At 30.4% G+C, this 19,494-nt stretch overlaps 1 protein-coding gene across 2 annotated transcripts in view; it reads right to left on the bottom strand.

The window, feature by feature from the left end:
- The window catches only part of LOC145325056 (ribosomal protein S6 kinase alpha-5-like), a 59,295-nt gene that overhangs the window by 2,298 nt on the left and 37,503 nt on the right, over nt 1-19,494 (bottom strand). For both annotated transcript variants that reach the window (XR_013881389.1, XM_080167876.1), the window contains exons 4-11: nt 17,007-17,140; nt 16,497-16,581; nt 14,304-14,419; nt 12,741-12,829; nt 9,362-9,467; nt 950-1,921; nt 493-582; nt 44-124 (exon numbers count right to left, since the gene is read on the bottom strand). Coding sequence is in view for 1 of the 2 variants with exons in the window: in XM_080167876.1 (XP_080024002.1) it covers nt 44-124; nt 493-582; nt 950-1,921; nt 9,362-9,467; nt 12,741-12,829; nt 14,304-14,419; nt 16,497-16,581; nt 17,007-17,140 (1,673 nt within the window). In the remaining variant the exon portion in view is untranslated. The remainder of the gene's footprint in view (nt 1-43; nt 125-492; nt 583-949; nt 1,922-9,361; nt 9,468-12,740; nt 12,830-14,303; nt 14,420-16,496; nt 16,582-17,006; nt 17,141-19,494) is intronic.

Genomic DNA, 19,494 nt, shown 5'->3' with positions numbered 1-19,494 from the left:
TCTTTTTTTATGGTATTTAAACTAGACTTTGACAAATGCTCACCATAATAACTCCCAGACTCCAAAGATCACAGCTTTCGTTGTATCCCATCTCTGACGTGTTGCGTTGAGCCGCAGCTAAAACCTGAACAACAATATTTAGTTAAAAAATTGAACAGAAAACAGTCAGAATGAAATAAAAATGAAGATGTAGATGAAAATACATATAAGAGCAGATAGATAGATAACTAGAAACATCCGAGATAAAGTAGTCAATTTTTTTAGCTTAAGATTTTATTAACTTTGGAACTGAAAGACGTCTCAATTTTTGGTGAGCTTTGCATTGTTTTATTTTTAATTTTATACATATCTTGTGCTTTTTTACTACCCTTCTAATAAATGCTAGAGTCGAAGCTGCAAGTAATAATACATCAACATATTTACATTTTCATTACTATGGCTGAGAATCGGTTCCAATCAGCGGATATTAATCGGTTTTGAAGCCATCCTTACCTCAGGTGCAGCGTAGGGAAGAGTAAAGCAAGGAGTGAGCATTCCACTTTCTAAATCTGGCTTCAAACGGGCAAAACCAAAGTCAACAACCTACATGATAATTTGAAATTAGTAAATTTTCTTACAAATTCATTTTTACATCTTAAAGTATGTTTTTTTTGCAAAAAAAAACAATATTTGATAATGTGATACATTTAAAGAAGTGACTTTACATCCTAATTATCTGGCATTTAAACTTAACTTTAACATAGAATTTAGAGACAATGTCAATATTTTATCCCTTTTAGACGATGTTTTTAATGAGAATGAGTAGATTGAAAAAAAAATGAAAAATCCCTTACAATTTTTATTTATTTTTTATTTGTAAAGAAAGCCAAACTAGATACCTAGATAAATAAAAAATAGTTCCCTTATTGGTATAAAAAACAATGTAGATATTTAAGAAAATTAAAATTACCTTAATTCTAGCATCTTCTGCATGTGTGTCGAACAGCAAATTTTCTGGCTTCAGATCTCTGTGCACTACGCCCAGACTGTGCATGTACTTGACCACACTGGTCAGCTGGAACATAATACTGGCGGCCGTCGCCTCGGTGAACCGCTTCCGCTGCTTGATACGGGCAAACAGCTCGCCGCCGGTCAGCAGCTCTGTGACTATGTAGGTGTGACAGCTGTCCATGATGACCTCGTGCAGTTGGACCACACCCGGGTGACCTTGGCACAGCTTTAACAGTCTTATCTCCTGACTAGCATCAATTCGGCGGGATATAATCTTGACGGCGAACTGTTGGCCGGTTGAACGGCAAATGCACCGGCGACAAACGCTGAAACTTCCGTCGCCCAACAGTTTTTCCTTCAGGTTAATTTCATACTTTTGGAAGAACTCGGAACGTTTAATCTTCATTCCGACTAAATTTGACACGCTGGGCCGTTTGTCGGGCGACGGTCGGAACAGGTCGTCAGAGACTTCGTTTTCGGAAAATAGCACAGACGGTGCGACAAACGAGTAGCCGTTGAAAACCTTTTCTACATTGGGCGGCGTGATGCCGGGCGAATCGGCGGCCGCCATGCTGGTAAATTCTTCAGAAAAATTGGAGACATCAGTATCACAGGAGATTTTAGGAATAAACGGGGCTGGAATGTTTTTCTTTAGCAGATCGTCCCACGAGATGGAGGCGAAAAAGCGGTGTGCCTTGACTTCTTCTGCGTCAGCTGGGCCGCCGCCAAGCCGCTGCCGCGGATCTTTGATCAACAGCCGCAGAATGAAGTCAGTAACATCGCGACCCAGGAAGTCGGGCATGGGTGGTTCACTTTTTAGGATGCGTTTGCTGATTTCCTGTTGGGTGTTGCGCTCCCCCTCGACGGTGAATGGACTGGCGCCGGTCAGTAGCTCGTAGGTCAATACACCCACACTCCACCAGTCAACAGCCTGAAAAAAAAGAAGAAGGTTGTTAGAATTGCTTGACGTTTACAAAATTGAAATTAAAACAGAATTTAAAGACAGAAATCTAATTTAATATTATGAAAAAGCTGTCTATTTAAAACAAAATAGTTCTTGTTTTCTTTAATCTCTTTTTTTATGTGTTCGTCAATCTGTGACTATAATGAACATAAACAAAACCAAAGGAATCTATATTTTTTATGTTTTTCTAATTGAATAAATATCTATAAAGATGAGCCAAATTCCGTTACTTCACCATTCAAACATCCACAATGGTATAGAAGTTTTATAAAATTGGCCAAAAAAAAATATTTCTATTAAACATGACATTCAATGATGATTGACGAAAGTACGGTATGAGTAAACATTTTTTTAAATTAATGCATGTAGTAATATATTTTAAAATGCGCGAAAAAAATTATTTTATTCAAATGTGAAGATTACTGAAGTGAAAAAATTGGTCTTTATATATCCAAATGAAAAAAAAATATATTGGAACAACGACATTAATAGCGCCTCTTTTATATTTAGATTTAAAAGAAAGATATCTGATGAAAAACAAATCTTAGAGAAGATTTATTTAAATCGGGGAGGGAGGGGACATTGCTCTAGTCCCCAAAATTTTATGATAACGTTTTCTTATTCGTTGGCTTGACAACTTTGGGGACTCTTCTAGAACTTTGATTGATTGGTTCCTTAAATTAAGTGTCCAAACGTTTCACCCACTAATTGTAATCTACAGAAGTGGTAATTTTGTGTATCATTATCGGAGATATAATAGTACATTAATTTATAATCTCTTTAGATCCCTAATAAGCGTTAACAAGAACAATTATGAACATATGTATTGCAGTAATAACCAGCTTACAACATTTTATTGAGAAAATATTATTTTTGCTTATTCTGTATTTATTATTGAGAATTTATATCCCTAAAAAGGCATATAAATGGTAAACAAATTAGCTATTGATCCTTTTGAACTGTAAATTGTAACAAAGAAATGTTTTTATTTACTAGTTTATTTAAACTTGAAAGCTATTTTTATTTTGGTATTTTTACTACAGTAATAAATTGAAACACACATTTTAACTACATAAATAGCGCAGCAATGACAATTTTTTACCCAACCGGAATTGTAAATAAATCACTGAATATCACACTTTTTGTGTAACAAACTATTTATCCCTTCCCCATATGTAAATTGATAAACTTAGACAATTAACCAAAAATGTGTTTATGACATGCCTGCCTGACTGTCTGTCTCTTTAAAATGTCCTTGATATATAACTAAAATTCCTTCTTTTTATACCTTTTTATGACTTTTTTCCTTAATTTTATACCTATTCTAATCTAAATCAAGAAAGAGAAAAATAATTTTAAATAATTTAAATGTAAGAAAATAATTCAATTGTAAGAGAATTGTTCTGTAGATATCCAAAGAAAAGATAGAAAGAGAGGAGAGATAGCAAGAGATAGAAAGAGAAAAATGATAGATAGATAGTTTGAGAGAGATTGTATTTTGTGAGAATTTGTTGTAATGACCTTGACTAGATTCAGGCCTACACACACACAGCCATCATGCACACACAAAATCACACTGAATTACACAGAGTAACATGCACCCTCAACACAGAAAATCACATACATGTTACACACAGAATCTTAACACTAAAAATCACACTGAAAAAACATGCAATTTCATACACATAACAAACACACACACACACACAGACAAACAAACAAACAAACTGCATATTGCCAGATTAGGGCTGGTTCCTGAATCTTATTATCACAGTATAATACAATATCAATATAGTAAAAATTGCAGTATCAAACTATGATCCAAGTACTATAAAATCCCACCTCTAACCTTTAACTCCTGTTATGTTTTTAAAATGTCCTTTGTACAACAGAATGAAACAACCAATTTTTGGATCCTAAAATGCCAGTGTTTTTATAACTAACCCTTTGACCTTAAATGCTTTTTGAGAATTTTAATCCTTTACTTGTGCCATAAACCAAAAATCTTAAAAGATCATATCCTATGTTTGCTTAATTGAAGCCAATCTTATTCACCTTAATCTATGACTGTTGAACTTTAAAAATCAATCAATATAAAGATTTGCAAAAAAATATGACATACAGCAAAAATTTGGCATGTAAATTTTTGGCTACCCTATCACAAACTCTTAAATGTTCTTCTTAGAAAGAAAAATTTGATTGAATGTACTTTTATGAGATTGTTAAAAAGGAAGAACATAGTATGAGCATAGAATTTAGGGGAGGAGGGGGGAGCTGCACTGAAAACTTTGTAAAAATTGCATTTTTAGAGAGAAGAGGAAGTGTTAGCAGAATTACACACGGATACACTGACCATGAATATGCATTCTCAATTTTTAAGAAGAAAATTCGCGCATTTGACTTATTGATGATTATTGAAGGTATCAAAAATCATTTAAAACAATGCAGAAAACTTAAAAAATGACATCCTCATTGAAATCAATATCTTTACATAATTCTCAACTGTTAAAAACAGCTTTTTTTATGTATTGATAAAAAAAAATCCAATCAAATGCTTTGCTGAGTTTCAAATGTGATTTATTTTAAGGAGGATGAATTATTACAATAATTCCAAAAGTTTTAATATAACGTTTTCTTATTTGTTGGCTTAATCAATTCGAGGACTTTTCTTTGAATTTTGATTAGTTGGTTCATAAAATTGAGTGTCCAAACTTTCAACCACTAATTATAATCTACCAAAGGGATATTTTGAGTATCATCATCGGGGGTGTACATAAATTTATAAATAATTACTAATTAATTTTTCAGTATCTTAATCTCTGTCAATTTTAAGGAACCTCTCTTTCTCGAGTAGAAAGAGAATTTTGCCAAACTAAATGGGGAACTTGATTTAGGAGGAAAAATAGGGAAAATTGTGTAGCTAGAATAGCTTCACCCAAAAAGGTTTATAGTAGAAAGAGGGAGGTGGGATTTATAGGTACAACAAGAGGGGAAGAAAGTGCAATATTATAGTTGTGCAGAAAAAAAAGGCAGAGATACATTTAATCACTATGTGCAAATATTCTGCAATTTTTTTACCATAGAAATATTCAAATAAAACTGAACATGCTAAAATATTTCAGTCAAGATATACCTTGGAGTGGAATGTTATTTTTTCTTGCTTAAGTACATTATGATAAGCAAAAAAAATTGGCAAATAATGATATTGCAAATGTATGAAATATTCTGGTAAATTTTGCACATTCTAACTTAACAAAAACGAGAAAAATATTGGTTTGGAATAAAATTATCGTATTATGGTATTCCTATTAATTTAGAAAAAAAAATAATACTTTTTAAGCTAGTAAATTCATAAAATTGGTTAGGTAAAGAAGTTAACATAAAAAGGGGGAAGGTTAAAGGCACAGATGCACCAAAAAAGAGAGAAAGAAGGAATGAGAAATAGGAGTAAGAAAAAGAGATACAGAAAGAATGAGAAATAGGAGTAAGCAAAAGAGAGAAAGAGTGTATTTCTATACTCCATAATGCCATTCTGAAGTTTATTCCTAAAGTCTATTACAAACAGTAGCTGACAGTATAGTAGCACTCTATTCAATACTGTTACTTTACTGTGATACTTAGGCTTTTAATAAACTTAAAAACCAGTGCAGTTCAGTTGCATGAGAGTAAATGTATCTCTGCAAATTGCATTGATTATTTCGGACAAAGATTTAATAAATAAAAATATATCAAAACTTGCTAGGTACTATATTGATAATGCCTAAAGATAATTTATAGCATATTTTCTTTTATTATTTTTTATGATAGTTATTGCTGCGCTTATAATAAACATAATTATCCCTGTTTAATAATAAATTATATGATACTATAAAGAACAAGGTCATCCTTATTAAACATAATAAATAAACTTAATCTATCCTAATTTACCTATCATAACAAAATATAACATTGTGGGGAAGTTTAGAAATTAGAAGATTTGTACTGACAAAAGTGGAAGGATAATTTTTGGCCTCCAATAGCTATGGAAAAGTATGTGTATTATGAAAAATAATTAGAAGAACAAAGCTGATAAAGATTAAAGTATACATTGAATCAATAACAAGTTGAATTACTAAAAATTAAAATTGTATTTTGTCATTTTTTTACTTAAACTCATCTTTAATGATAATGTTTTTTTTTAATATGTAGTTTAAACTTTATCTGTTTTGTTCTATCATTGTTTTTTTCTATTTTATGGTAAATAAGTGTTTAATTTTTTTCAGACAACCAATCCCTGACAATTTATCTTTCTTCTCTCTTTATTAATACACTCTTCTTTCCTTACTCTCTTTATTGTCATGCTCCTTCCCCCCCCCCCCCCTCCATGAAAGAATGACCTTGAAGAATCTTCACTCCAATGTAAGAAAAGAAAATGCCATTTTTCAGGGTGCATCACTGCACCCCCCCCCCCCCCTTATCCTGTGTTGGCCCCTTGGGTATAATTCATGTCATTGAAAATTTAATCAAAATTATGGAAAATGTAAATTGTTATAATGGCTAACACAGGTTTATAAGTAAGTGCTTAAGTAAATAGCATCAACAAACTGACAATATTTTTTTTGATAAAATGCACAGGACGAATGGATATCATATAATTGTAGAGTAGCTGCGCTTCTTGAAATATCAATATGTAGTAGTATGAAATATGTAAAATTGATAACAAAAGGTTAGCATAGGGTTATTAACCTTAGCATAAAATAAAATAAACATAAAATCAATAAATCATTTTAAGAGAGCAATTTTTGCTATTAACATCAGAAATCTATTAAAGAAAGCTGTAACATTTTTAATGGCGAAGCTACTCTAAACGCATATCTTAAATAATGGTTAAAAAGATTATCTCGGCTGCTATCAAAGGTAGTTGTTTCTTGCAGAAATATCACTATTTCATATCTACTTTGTATCTTGGCTTCGCTACTAAGAAAAGTTGTCCCCCTTGTTTTTCTATGAAATTTTAAACATTTTCTTTAATGAAACTTGATCATTTGAATTCCACAAATTTTTTATACTCAATTTATGTGGCGATTACTTTGATTTCAAACAAAAATAAATGCTGTAAAATTATTCAAAACAAACATAAAACTCATTAAAAATAACAGGAAAACAAGGGGGGGGGGGGGAAGTTTTGACACATTTGCGTAAACAGGGAGCATAGGCTTTATCTTTGGACTGAGAGGATAGGTTATTAGGGATAAAATCATTCTTATATGATGAATTTTCCCAAGTTTTTAGATTTTTTGGATAGGCCTCCAGGTTCCGGAGCTCCAGGCCTCCAGGTCCTCTCTGTACAGGTAAAAATTAAAAAAATAAATTTTTTTTAAAGAGTTAGAAGTCAACCTATGAAACAAAATATGCATATTTTTGAATGCAATTTTTGTTTCATAAGTTGACTTCTAACTTTTCAAAAAAAAATTTTTTTTTTTCATTTTTACCTGTACAGAGAGGACCTGGAGGCTTGGAGCTCCGGAACCTGGAGGCCTATCCAAAAAATGTTAAAACTTGGGAAAATTCATCATATAAGAATGATTTTATCCCTAATAACCTATCCCCTCAGTCCAAAGATAAAGCCTATGCTCCCTGTTTACGCAAATGTGTCAAAACTTCCCCCCCCCCCTTATTTTATTATTATTTTTTTTATTTAAAAACTTCTGAAAATTTAATGGTTTAGTTAACATTTTTGTAAATACACCTCTGGTTTATGGAATCGTAGATAACACATTAGTTAAAGTTTATTAATGATGTGATTTATAATATCTGTAAATGCTAAGTTATATGTTTAATCATAACTAAACCGATTTGAAAATAAAAAATCTTCATACTTATCTAATTGTCCAAAATAGAAATTCCTTTCCTATATTTCACGTGTAAGATTTAGTGTAGTATTTCTGTACACACACACACACACACATATATATATATAGTTTGTGTCAGAGTCACGTTTACGGAGACATCGGAGAAAGGAGTAAGATTGAGGGAGGGAGAGAGAGAGAGAGAGAGGAGGGAGAAGGAAAAGAAAAAGAAATTTTTAATGATTTATCAATATCTTAACTCTAATTACATTAATTTTTGTAATATTCATGAATGCTGCCTGTCATGTAAGATCTTTGGAACTGCTAGCAAAAAGTCGATCCTATTTCTAAAAAAATCTTCCATCTTTTTAGTGCAAGGCTTTTTATTTTTGTTTGAAATATACTTTGAAACGTGTTTTTTTCTGTGTGTATAATTGCGTAAGAGCAGAGTGCATAATATACATGATTTTATTATGTATATAAAAACAAAATCAGCTGATTTTTCAAAATACAAATGTTAACTGCTTAGTGCGTCTTGCAATGATTTAATGCTTAAGGATAGGATATACAATACAAATTTATTAATCCCGAATTTTAATTCCTTATTGCTTTCATTTCAAATATTTCCTTATTATTTAAAATAATATATCATATTTGTTATTTTTTAGTAGTGAAGCTACTCTTAAAATCTTCTTTGACATTTTCTCAGCTGTTATAAAGGATTGACAGATAATTCCTGCGACCTATAGGTAACTACTACTTAATTTACTTTGTCCTAAGAACCAGATATTTTTGGGCACCTCTACTAATGAATGGCATCATCCTTGTTTGTTTTCTAAGCAAATATTAACATTTGTATTAAAAGATAAGACATGACAAAAAAATAAAGCAAATAAATAAAATCAGCTGATTTTTAGAAAGAAAACAATGTAACGATAATATGTCAGCTGATTTTCAGAATGAAAACAATGTAATGATATTATGTCAGCTGATTTTCAGAAAGAAAACAATGTAATGATAATATGTCAGCTGATTTTCAGAATGAAAACAATGTAATATTTTGTCAGCTGATTTCAAGGGAAACAATTGCAGCCAAAAATATTTACAAAAAATTAGATCTTCGTCTGTCTTTATGTACTTTTGATGATATTTAAACTTTATAGAATTAAAAATTTCCTAAACTTCTTGCTTTTATAATCATTTTAATTAGATATGAACTGCGTAATTTATTCTTAAGCTAGAATATTCTTATTTTATAATAAGGTCGTTAACTTATTACTTTTTCTTTAAATATCACGTAATTGCCTATTATTTCAAGCATTTTTTTAACTTTGCGGATTTAAAAAATAAAAAATAACACAATGTGCTGTTTTTACAGAGTTTTATAATAAGGTTTTCTTATTCGTTAGTTTATCAACTTTGGGGACTTTTTATGAATTTCGATTGATTGAGTGTCTAAACGTTCTAACTATTAATTATAATATACAGAAGGGGTAATTTTGTGTATGTACATCAATTTACGGCAATTGTCTTTTACCATTAAATCGCTGCACCTGGAGTAAAATAGAATAATACTTACAATATCATGTCCATGATTGCCACCGACGACGACCTCTGGAGCCATATACTCGATAGTTCCACAGAAGGAGTAGGCCCGTCGGTCAGTCTCTGTGGACAGGAACTCCCTAAATTTAATAAAAACATTATATAGTCATAATACTAAGTAGAACGATGTTTGTTTGTCTGTTTGTTTGTCTGCTGAACCGATCGGGTTCTCCTTTACAGGGTAGCTTCTCATAGGTCCCGGGAAGGTTTATAACCAATTTATTGGGGGGTGGGACACCCATAACCCCCCCCCCCCCCCCAAAAAAAAAAATGAAAAATACCCCCCCAAAAAATTTTTATTTTTTTAAAAAGTACTGGAACAAAATGAAAAAAAAATAAAACCTATACATTAACTAGGCATAATCATTTAAAGAAACATTAAAATTATAGAGTAGCTGCGCTACCAAACATATTGTACAAAACTAACAAACTCAGACCACGACAGACATATGGCATTATGACCTTAAACCAAATGATGTTCTGTTTGACAAATCATCAAACATATTAAGATGATCCTATAAAAAAAAGAGTTCGCAATGATTTTAATTCTTTTATTTTGCGTTCAATGTCTTTAAGTAATGACAAAAGAAAAAGTTGAGCAAAAAAGACCATTAAATCATAAAAAAATAATTTCTTTTTGCTTATTGCAACCCTTATCTTCTCAAGATTTGATTTACAATTTTTGCAAGAAACAAAAAAAATGTTGGAGTTAGCTTCTCTTTCTTTATTTTGGAAGATCCTTTGAAAAAAGATTTGCAATAGAATTTTTGAAAATGCTAGCTTGCTTATGATCAGTCATGGTACTGTAAATGAAGGACTATGTAACCAGATTTTGTGCCGTGTTAAAAAATGGTCGAATCTGTTGGCTTTGTGCATAGAAAAATCAGGGGGAAAGGAGAATGATATGAATTCAAATATAAATCAAAAGTTTTAATTGTATTAAATGAGAAGGTATACATATCTCAATAATAGTCAATAAAGGTGTATCTATCCTTCATTAAGATATAGCAATATTTAATAAATCTCATAGGTTAACCCCAAAAACTATTTTTTGGGGGGGCAAATTTACTTAAATGTTTATGCCTGTATAAAAATGTATAAAAACTGCAAGAGTGGTTAGAAGAGAGTATATTTCAAACAAAGACAACGGTAAAACTGCATTCAAGGAATCTAATACAACAAGAAGAGGGAGAAAAAGAGTTGCCGATTTTTTAATATATTAAAGGTTATTTGAAGTTTTCTTTTTAGTTTCTCAATTACTGTTAATGTTCAAAACATTTTTTCCTTTTTGAGTTAGCCACTAACAATTTTAAGGATATTTAATCAATCTATAGCCTTTCCCCCTCCCAATAATTACCAGATATTAATTATATTTACATTATCTATCCCTACCCTACGCCCTCTAGGACTGTTACATGCATTAAAAGGCCGCACGGACAGAAAACTAGTTCTGCAGCTGAAATTGCATAAAATTATGAATTTTACAGTTAGACTAATTTGATGATATATAAATTGCTTACTATATATAATTTGCGTTTTCATTGATTTTTAAATAAATTGCGCTGTTTTTTTCTAGAGATGAATTATTTCATTTTCAATTTAACTTCATTAAGGAAAGGGAAAAAGAATCTCAAAATTAATTGTCGATCATATTTAATTAAATAAAAGTTGTCATATCTGACATATTATCGATATGTCTTACACTAGACTTTGGTTGATAAAATATTAGCAAAAAAGGAATGTTTAAAATCAATTATCTAGGCAATCAGTCTTCCCGAACATCAATGATTGAATGGTACAAATTGACATATTATTCAAATTGTTCTGTATTTCATTATATTTAACTAATTCACTTGTGGAAAAATTAGTATGATTACTTTACATAAATTAAGCCATATTAGAAATTTTTAAAAAGTTTTTGAAGAAACCTAAATTACGCGTAAAGATATTTCCAGTATGGCTGGATTAGAAATCAAACCAGTTTTGTTAGCCCGAGCCTTCGGCCCAAAAAAACTGGTTTTAATCTTACAATTTCTAATTTTGCCATCTGCGAAAAGCTGTCTATAATACGATAAAATAAATAACTATTCTCTATCCAATTTTGTAATATTGCCCCCACCTCCCATTATGGCTATTTTTAATCCTTGTTTTTGAAAAAAAAATACTATTAAACTTGTTTTACTATAACGTAACAAAATAATCGTTGTACTTTGATAATGTTTACAAACAACTATTTAATAATTTTAGTTGAGATATTACACTACAAGTTTTTGTGTCTGTCACAGTTAGTCTGTAATTCATCTGTAATTTATAAGATTCTTAAAGATATTGTCATATTCTTATATAAAAGTAACATGATGTCTGAACCGATATGGTTTTCCTTTACAATAAAGTTTCTTATAGATCCAGGAAAGGTTTATACCCTCAATGACTAAACAAATGACTCCCCCTCCCCCCAAGAAAGATTTTTTACTTCATGAGTAAAATTCAAAGAGGAGGGTCAACTTTCCCCCTAACCCCTTCCTTCAAGTTCCCCTAGAGGATAAAGAAACATTGATTTCATACCAAAATTTCGCAAATACTTTCGCATGCAAACTTTAGAATCTTGATGTGTGACATATGACTATTTATGTAATAATATTGCTGGATTTTACAAGATTTACTGCAACAAATTTTTTTCAACAAATCTTTACTTTTTATTCTACTCTTGTTTTATGAAAAAAGGATAAAAATGCTTTTCCGGAATGGCTTCGAAACCGATTAATATCCGCTGGATTAGAACCGGTTCTTAACCATATTGAAAATCTATGTATTGCATCGATTTACAGACAATTTTCCACTAATAATAAAATAAATATAATAAATTTAATACCAGTTTTGTTAGAAAAACTAATATAAAATATCCATTTTTAAACATGAAAATTCATAATTTATCAAAAGTATGTTTTATCAATGTTTTTTAATGCAATAAACATGTGTTAAAAATATTTCTTTTTCAAGTTTATAATGTACAGATGCTAGCTTTATTTTGTAATACCAAGATTATAATCATTCCTAACTATAGATTAAATTATAGGTAGCCAATCTACATAGGTCAGGTAATGATAAATCCAAAATACTAAAGTAGCTGGGTGTTTGGGTGAAAGTGTATCCAGTAAAATCTCGTAAATGGCATGTCTGATCTTTAACACGTCTTCAGGATAGGTTTTAGGCTATTTTGTGAGTAGATAGAAATACAAACAGCACTTCTTCGGTATAAATGAACTTGAAAATCTCCAATTTTATTATTTTCAAATTGACGTATAAACAATCGGTTATAGAGTAGCTGCGCATACAAAATGAAGACAGCTTACCTGGAGAGTCCAAAATCTGTTAGGGCAATGTGACCGGAAGAGTCCAGGAGAATATTTTCTAACTTGATATCACGGTAGATTATTCCAAACTAAAATAAGATAGAAAATTACATATCTAGATATTAAAAAGGAAAATGATTTTAATTAACTCGAATCATTAAAAGTTTGTGCTCAATTATCAACGTTATTTCATCCTCTATTATTGAAAAGTCAAATGATTCAAATCGATTAAAATCTCTAAATTTTAAAAATCCGAATGCCTTAAATAGACTTATACAATATTTAGATACAATGAAAAAGATAGACATTCCATCCATACATATCAAATCGATCAAAAACCCTATCCTTAGGAATTTTAAACCATCCCCCTTTTTTGGTGATGAAATGAATATGATTAAAATATTTGTAGAAAATGTTTGGTATAGAAACTACTCCCCCCTGAGATGAATGAATTTGGAAAAAATCTTTCAAGGATTTTTTGGTTGTTAGATTGGGCCTTTAAAACATATTTCTTTGAAAAAGGAGCCTTCACGTTTTAAAATTTTGTTAAATGTCTTGAAAAGCATAGGGAATCAGGGATAGGGGCCTATGAGCTGTTTATTACACTAGTCCCCAAAGTTATACAATAATGTTTCCATATTCGTTGGCTTAGCAACTATGGGGACTTTTTAATGAATTTTGATAGGTTTGTTCATTAAGTTGAGTGTCCAAATGTTTCAACCACTAATTATAATCTACAGAAGGGCAAATTTTGTGCATCATCACTGGGGATGTACATTTAGAATTATTAATCTCTGTCCATCCTATTTTACTATTTGTTATTAGGAAAACATAAAAAAATGATGTGAATGAGGTTCTTTTTAATCTTCCAATCACTCTACTAAAGAATTTATGAATTTATTAACTCTGTCTCTCTCTTTCTCTTTCTTTCTATCTTCTCTTTTCACTTTCTCTTTCATTTTCCAAATAGGATAATCATATGAAAATTGGATATTTTAATCTATGATCAAAATATCCAATAATGACCTATCTAAGCACATTTTAATTTATTGCTTCGAAACCGATTAACATCCGCTGGATTAGAACCGGTTCAAAGCCATACTGAAAAATTATGAATAGCATTGTATTACACATAATTTTCACGAATAATAAAATAAAAATCATATCACCAATTTAAGTTTAGTTAGCCAGAGCCTTCAGCCAGTCAGGGCTAACAAAACTGGTTTATATGGCTGTCTATAATACGATGAGATAAATAAATATTCTCGTAAAACGTTTGGGAGAAATAAACACATTGATAATAATGTGACAATTTGTACTTAGATATTAAAAATAAATTATTATTTTTCTTAATAACAAATAAACGATATTATCAAAATAGAAAACCATTATTTCAATAATATTTATAAAGATGAATTTTTACTTTTTAATGGGATTCTAAATTTATATTTATCACATTTTAGCTCAAACTAATCAAAGACTTTTATGGATATTATTTTTTTCTTGTTTCTCACTGACTGACTGATTCATTCATGATTTACTAAGAAAACAGTGTAGGTATACCTTATGTAGATGTTGGAGGGCTAGGACAATTTCTGCTATGTAGATTCTCACTTCACACTCCTTGAACCTTTCCCTTTGGTACAAGTGGGTAAACAACTCTCCCCCACTCACATAGTCTGTAAATAATCAAGGTTAAGTGGGTTACAACATACATTTTTATAGTTAGCAAGAATTTTTAGAGGAAAACATGAAAAGACCATTTGACATTTAAAATTAATATGATAATTGCCTTTACAAGTAACAATTAAATAGTTAAGTAACATTTTTTTCGAATTTTATTGTTTGATGAGTAGGAAAAAAATAACCATTTTATTGACCAAATAAACCTTTAAGACATTTTATCAAAAGGTTAAATATTTTTCCTAAGAATCTTATAACCCTTGTGCTTTTTGATATGACTATATTATACCAAATATAAAGAGTAAATAGTATTTATAATAAATCTATATCAACAAAGCATACATTGATGACGACAAAATAAGAAATAAATAACTAAAAATAAAAACAAAAACATAAAGTTGTAATAAAGATTCATGGCCTTAAGGCCTTTTAGACTTTTTACTTAAGTTTACCAGATTAACATAACTTAGGTAAATTAACTTTAGGAAGAGCCCGATGGCAATTGTTTTTGAAATATATGGCTTATTGGAAACCTAAATATATCTTTCATTAACTTATCCCTTTCCAAGGACCAATATTCAGGGAGGGAGGGGACATTGGATTGTTTATTACACTAGTCACCAAAGTTCTATAATAACATTTTCATATACATTGGCTGAATAACTTTGGGGACTTTGATTGTTTTGTTCATTAAGTTGAGTGTCCAAACGTTTCAACCACTAATAGTAATCTATAAAAGGGGGAATTTCTTGTATCATCATTGGGGATGTAGATCAATTTATCGGCCATTGTCTTATCCCTTTCCACGGACCAATATGGGTTATTTCTTTATTTCCCTTCCTTCTTATACACACAGAGGAAAAAACGAGAGAAAAAAAGGGGTAAAGCTCTTTCATTGGCTGCCCATTACTATTGTGTTGTCATGATTAATGGTGTATTCCATCTTTTAGCAGCAGGGTGGGGACATTAAACTGTAAATTACACAGGTACCCAAAATTTTTACAACCAAGTTTTTTATTCTTTGGCTCAAAAACTTTATGTATTTAAAATGAATTTTGATTGGTTGGTTTCAAACTAGTATTGTTTAATAATCTAAACATACAGAAGGGGTAATTTTGCTTGTCATCATTGGGTTAGTATATATTTATAGTCCATTGTCTTATCTCTGCTTATAAGGAAAGAACGTCAAACTAATACTAAAAGATTCAAGTTGCTGAATAACAGAATCTATTCTGACTTTTTAGAAGCAAATATACAAACATTTCCAATAAATACTCAGATAGGAACACAGATTTATCCCCCTCTCTCTCCAAGGTAAAATTCTGTCTTTTGTAGCCTGTACTTATTCAAAGAAAAAAGGGATGTAAATCAAATGATGCCATTGGACTTTCTCTCCCTGATAAATACATTTTATAAATATACCAGATTTTTCTCTATGACCTATTTTTCTAAAGTAATGCAACAAAAGACTGATTTTAAAGTTGTTTATTACAAAAATATCACTGTATAATCTATGTGTATTGAAGCCTGCTTTTGTGTTGCCATTCTTAAGTGACATACAGACTTTAAAACTCTTTTAAAAAGCTTGCTGTGACAAATAATATGTGTGATTGGTTTATGGCAAATAAAGTCAATTAATGACAGTAGTTTGACAGTAAAGTAACAGGGTATTGTAAACTGTAATTTTAATGTGAAAACACAGTTTTATAAATTATTTAGAGTTGATAAAAAGTAATATATATTATAGTCAATTATTGATTATACTTTTGTAAATGGGATAACTATTTCGATAATAGATACATACAAAGGCAGTAAGGAGCTAGAAAAAAAATAAAACACTTTAATAAATCAGGAAATTAAATAGCCTAAAACCATTACAGGACCTATGTGAAGCTAACCTAAAACAGAGAACCCAATAGCTTCAGTTCTCTTACTATTTTAAATAATAGGATATGTAACAATATTCAATAACACTTTGATTTAAACAAAGCATTTGACAGATCATTTGAATATTTATAATCAGAGCTAACATATTACAACTATACAAAACCCCTTTATTAATAATATTCTTACCTAAGACAAGATGTAATTTAGCAGGGGTCTGGAAGGCGTAGTGCATGGTAACAAGGAAGGGAGACTGGCGGATGGTTTCAAGCACCTAAAAATAATAAGAAATTAGTCATCTGTTTTCCTTAAAACAGTAAATACAACATATGACAAGTTTTTTTTGCAAGACGTTAGTAGACACTGGACTGTAAATTACACTGGTACCCAAAGTTTTATAAACAGGTCATCTTATTAGTAAACTAAAAATCTTTGTGTACTTCTATTGAATTGTGATTGGTTAGTTCTAGAATAGAAGTGTCCTAACTTTTAACAAACAATTTTAACCTTCCGAAAGGATAATTTTGTCTATCATCTTTCAGAATGTATAGCAATTTATAGTGCATTGTCTATAATCAATTATTTATATCAGACGGACGTACGGACATATCCTAGTTAAAGCGTAGCTGTGCTGTTACAATAAGTTAAATTAACAAATCATATTATATTAAAGAAAAAATTGTTATTTATTGACAATACCTGTCTTTCAGTCCTGGTGTGTTCTGTGGTCTTCTTCTTCTGGACAATGTTGGCCTTCTTCAGGACCTTCATGGCGTACAGGTTCCCCTTGTCAGGCCCGGTCTGCTTCCGCACCAGAAATACTTTCCCATAGGCTGAAATAATCATTTGGATTAGTCTTTAGGAACTTTTGAATAGTTCTTATTCATTGGCTTAAAAACTTCGGAGACTTTTATTGAATTTTTATTGGTTGGTTCATAAATTTAAGAGTCTAAAAGTTTCAACCACTAAATGTAATCTATAGAAGGGGTAAATTTGTATATCATCATTGGGATGTCCATCAATCAATCCGCCACTGTCTTATCCCTTTAGATACCTGTGTTCCTCTACATAAGCTATTTATAAGAATAACTTCTTTTGGAAAAAAATTGAATCAACAGATTAAATCTTTTTTTGTTTGTTTTATTTTATAGTCTTTTTCTAGTGCAGGAAAATGAGACAGAAATATTAATCTAACAAAATAAACTTGGTTATAAAAGCCAAGAAAACAAAAATAACCAATTCTATTAACTTAAAAAATCAAAAGATTTCACGTTTCGAAGCATACAATAAAAATTATGAAAACCTTGTTATAAAATGCGAAGCTTTTCTGAATTTATAGCGTGTATGGCCGTCCGTTGTCTGTTAATGGTAGCTATAATAGTAAACTGAGGCAAGTTAGAATGTCTTATAGATTATAAACCATGCATTATTACAATAATACGCTTTAGTCAAACAAGCGTAGTAACTAAAAGATCTATATTACATCATTAATGTCTTTTTGTCCGATAATTGCGGTTCGCTTTCACTGACGATGTCATCCTTGTTGAATTGCAAGTCAACGTGTCTACTAAGATATATAAGTTTTCCGGAATTTTAAAGTTAGGGGGAGATTTGTAATCTGCGTTAAATTTTAAGGATTTTTTATAAAATTCGTTTTTTCTATAATTCTTTATCTAAGAGCGGAAATGCATTTTAAGTTAATTAATTTTGACCAATAGGATAGGTGGATTTTAAACTACCTGCGCTCTAATTGGTTGAATGATGTACGACATCCAATCAGAGCGCAGATTTTTTAAATCCACCAATCACAGATGCCAAAATTAATTAACTTAAAATGCATTTCCGCTTTTAGATAAAGAATTATAGAAAAAACGAATTTTATAAAAAATCCTTAAAATTTGAAGCAGATTTCAAATCTCCCCCTAACTTTAAAATTCCGGAAAACTTATATATCTTAGTGTCTACGAAGTTTAAGAGAAGTTTGTTTTGTAAGGCTTTGGTTTTACTTTCATAAAACATTTACTCATGTTTGGTTGTATGTTTTAATCAGATGAAAATCTATAATAGAACAGAGCGTTTAAAGAATAGTTTTATTATTAATTTACGTAAAATACAACTGTTTAATATCCTGATTGATATTCTTTTGAATTTCAATATCTTATCCAATTTGATATAAATAAATAGGAAAATTAGCAAGAATCTCTATCTTTTATAATACAGAAATCAGAAAAAGCTATTCTATAATTAGGGTATGAGGTACGTTCTTTAAGTCAGTCCGACGGTTAGCCAATCAAAGACTTTGAAAGTTTTTCAGACTCTACACTGTTTGGTTTCTATGTTTTCTTACTACGAACTCAATCCCACAAAAAAAAGCATAAAAATATGGTTGTCTTATTGCAAGTTAAGCATTACATTTACTGAATATACTATAAGTTATTTGTTATGCACTACTTAAGGACAAAATTCAGTTTTCTATTTTCAAATTATTATATTTTATGAGAGAGCGATGATATTACATAATAAGCATATATATATTATGTATATCTTGTGTCTAAAAATAAAAATACATGTTCAAGATTCCTTTTTTCTCTCTCTAAAGGCCTCTCACTCGTATTATATAAGCAGCCGTTCAACTTTTCTTCATTATATTTAGAGAAAAGAGAGAGGGGACAATAAATAAATCCCCTAAAACCCAAAACACCGAAAAATGACTAAAATGTCTAGTTTTTATAATTGGGATGAAGATTAAATTATCAAACGCTGTCCTTCCTTCATTAACATATGAAAAAGCACCTAAAACGTTTAGGAATTTTATCATTGAATCTTAGTCTGTTCTGTTATGCGATTATTTGTCTATTTTTCTTAAATCTACGCATTTTCATAACAGTTAGTAATAACCTTTGGCCCCATCCAAATAAAATAACTGAAACATAGGAAAATCCGTCAAAGCAAGAAAACAGGGTTTGTGCCATGGACAGTAAATTAAAGTTCTCAATTTTTCTCATGGAAATAATTCTGTGTTTTGTATCTAGTATATATTAAAGGGTATTAGATTAATTGACCAATCATAGCCTTTTCATTCCCTGAAATTTAGTAAACTTATAATTTAATTTCAATTGTCAAAACTTTAAAATAATGTATATATCAAATGACGTTCTCTTTAAGGGTATTTTTCCTTACTATTGAG

Source organism: Acartia tonsa, chromosome 7 (genome assembly GCF_053477335.1).
Source record: "Acartia tonsa isolate MP-2025a chromosome 7, ASM5347733v1, whole genome shotgun sequence".
NCBI lineage: Eukaryota > Metazoa > Arthropoda > Copepoda > Calanoida > Acartiidae > Acartia > Acartia tonsa.
The sequence above is the reverse complement of the archived record's forward strand: the minus strand, read 5'-3'. Positions and strand labels throughout refer to the sequence as shown.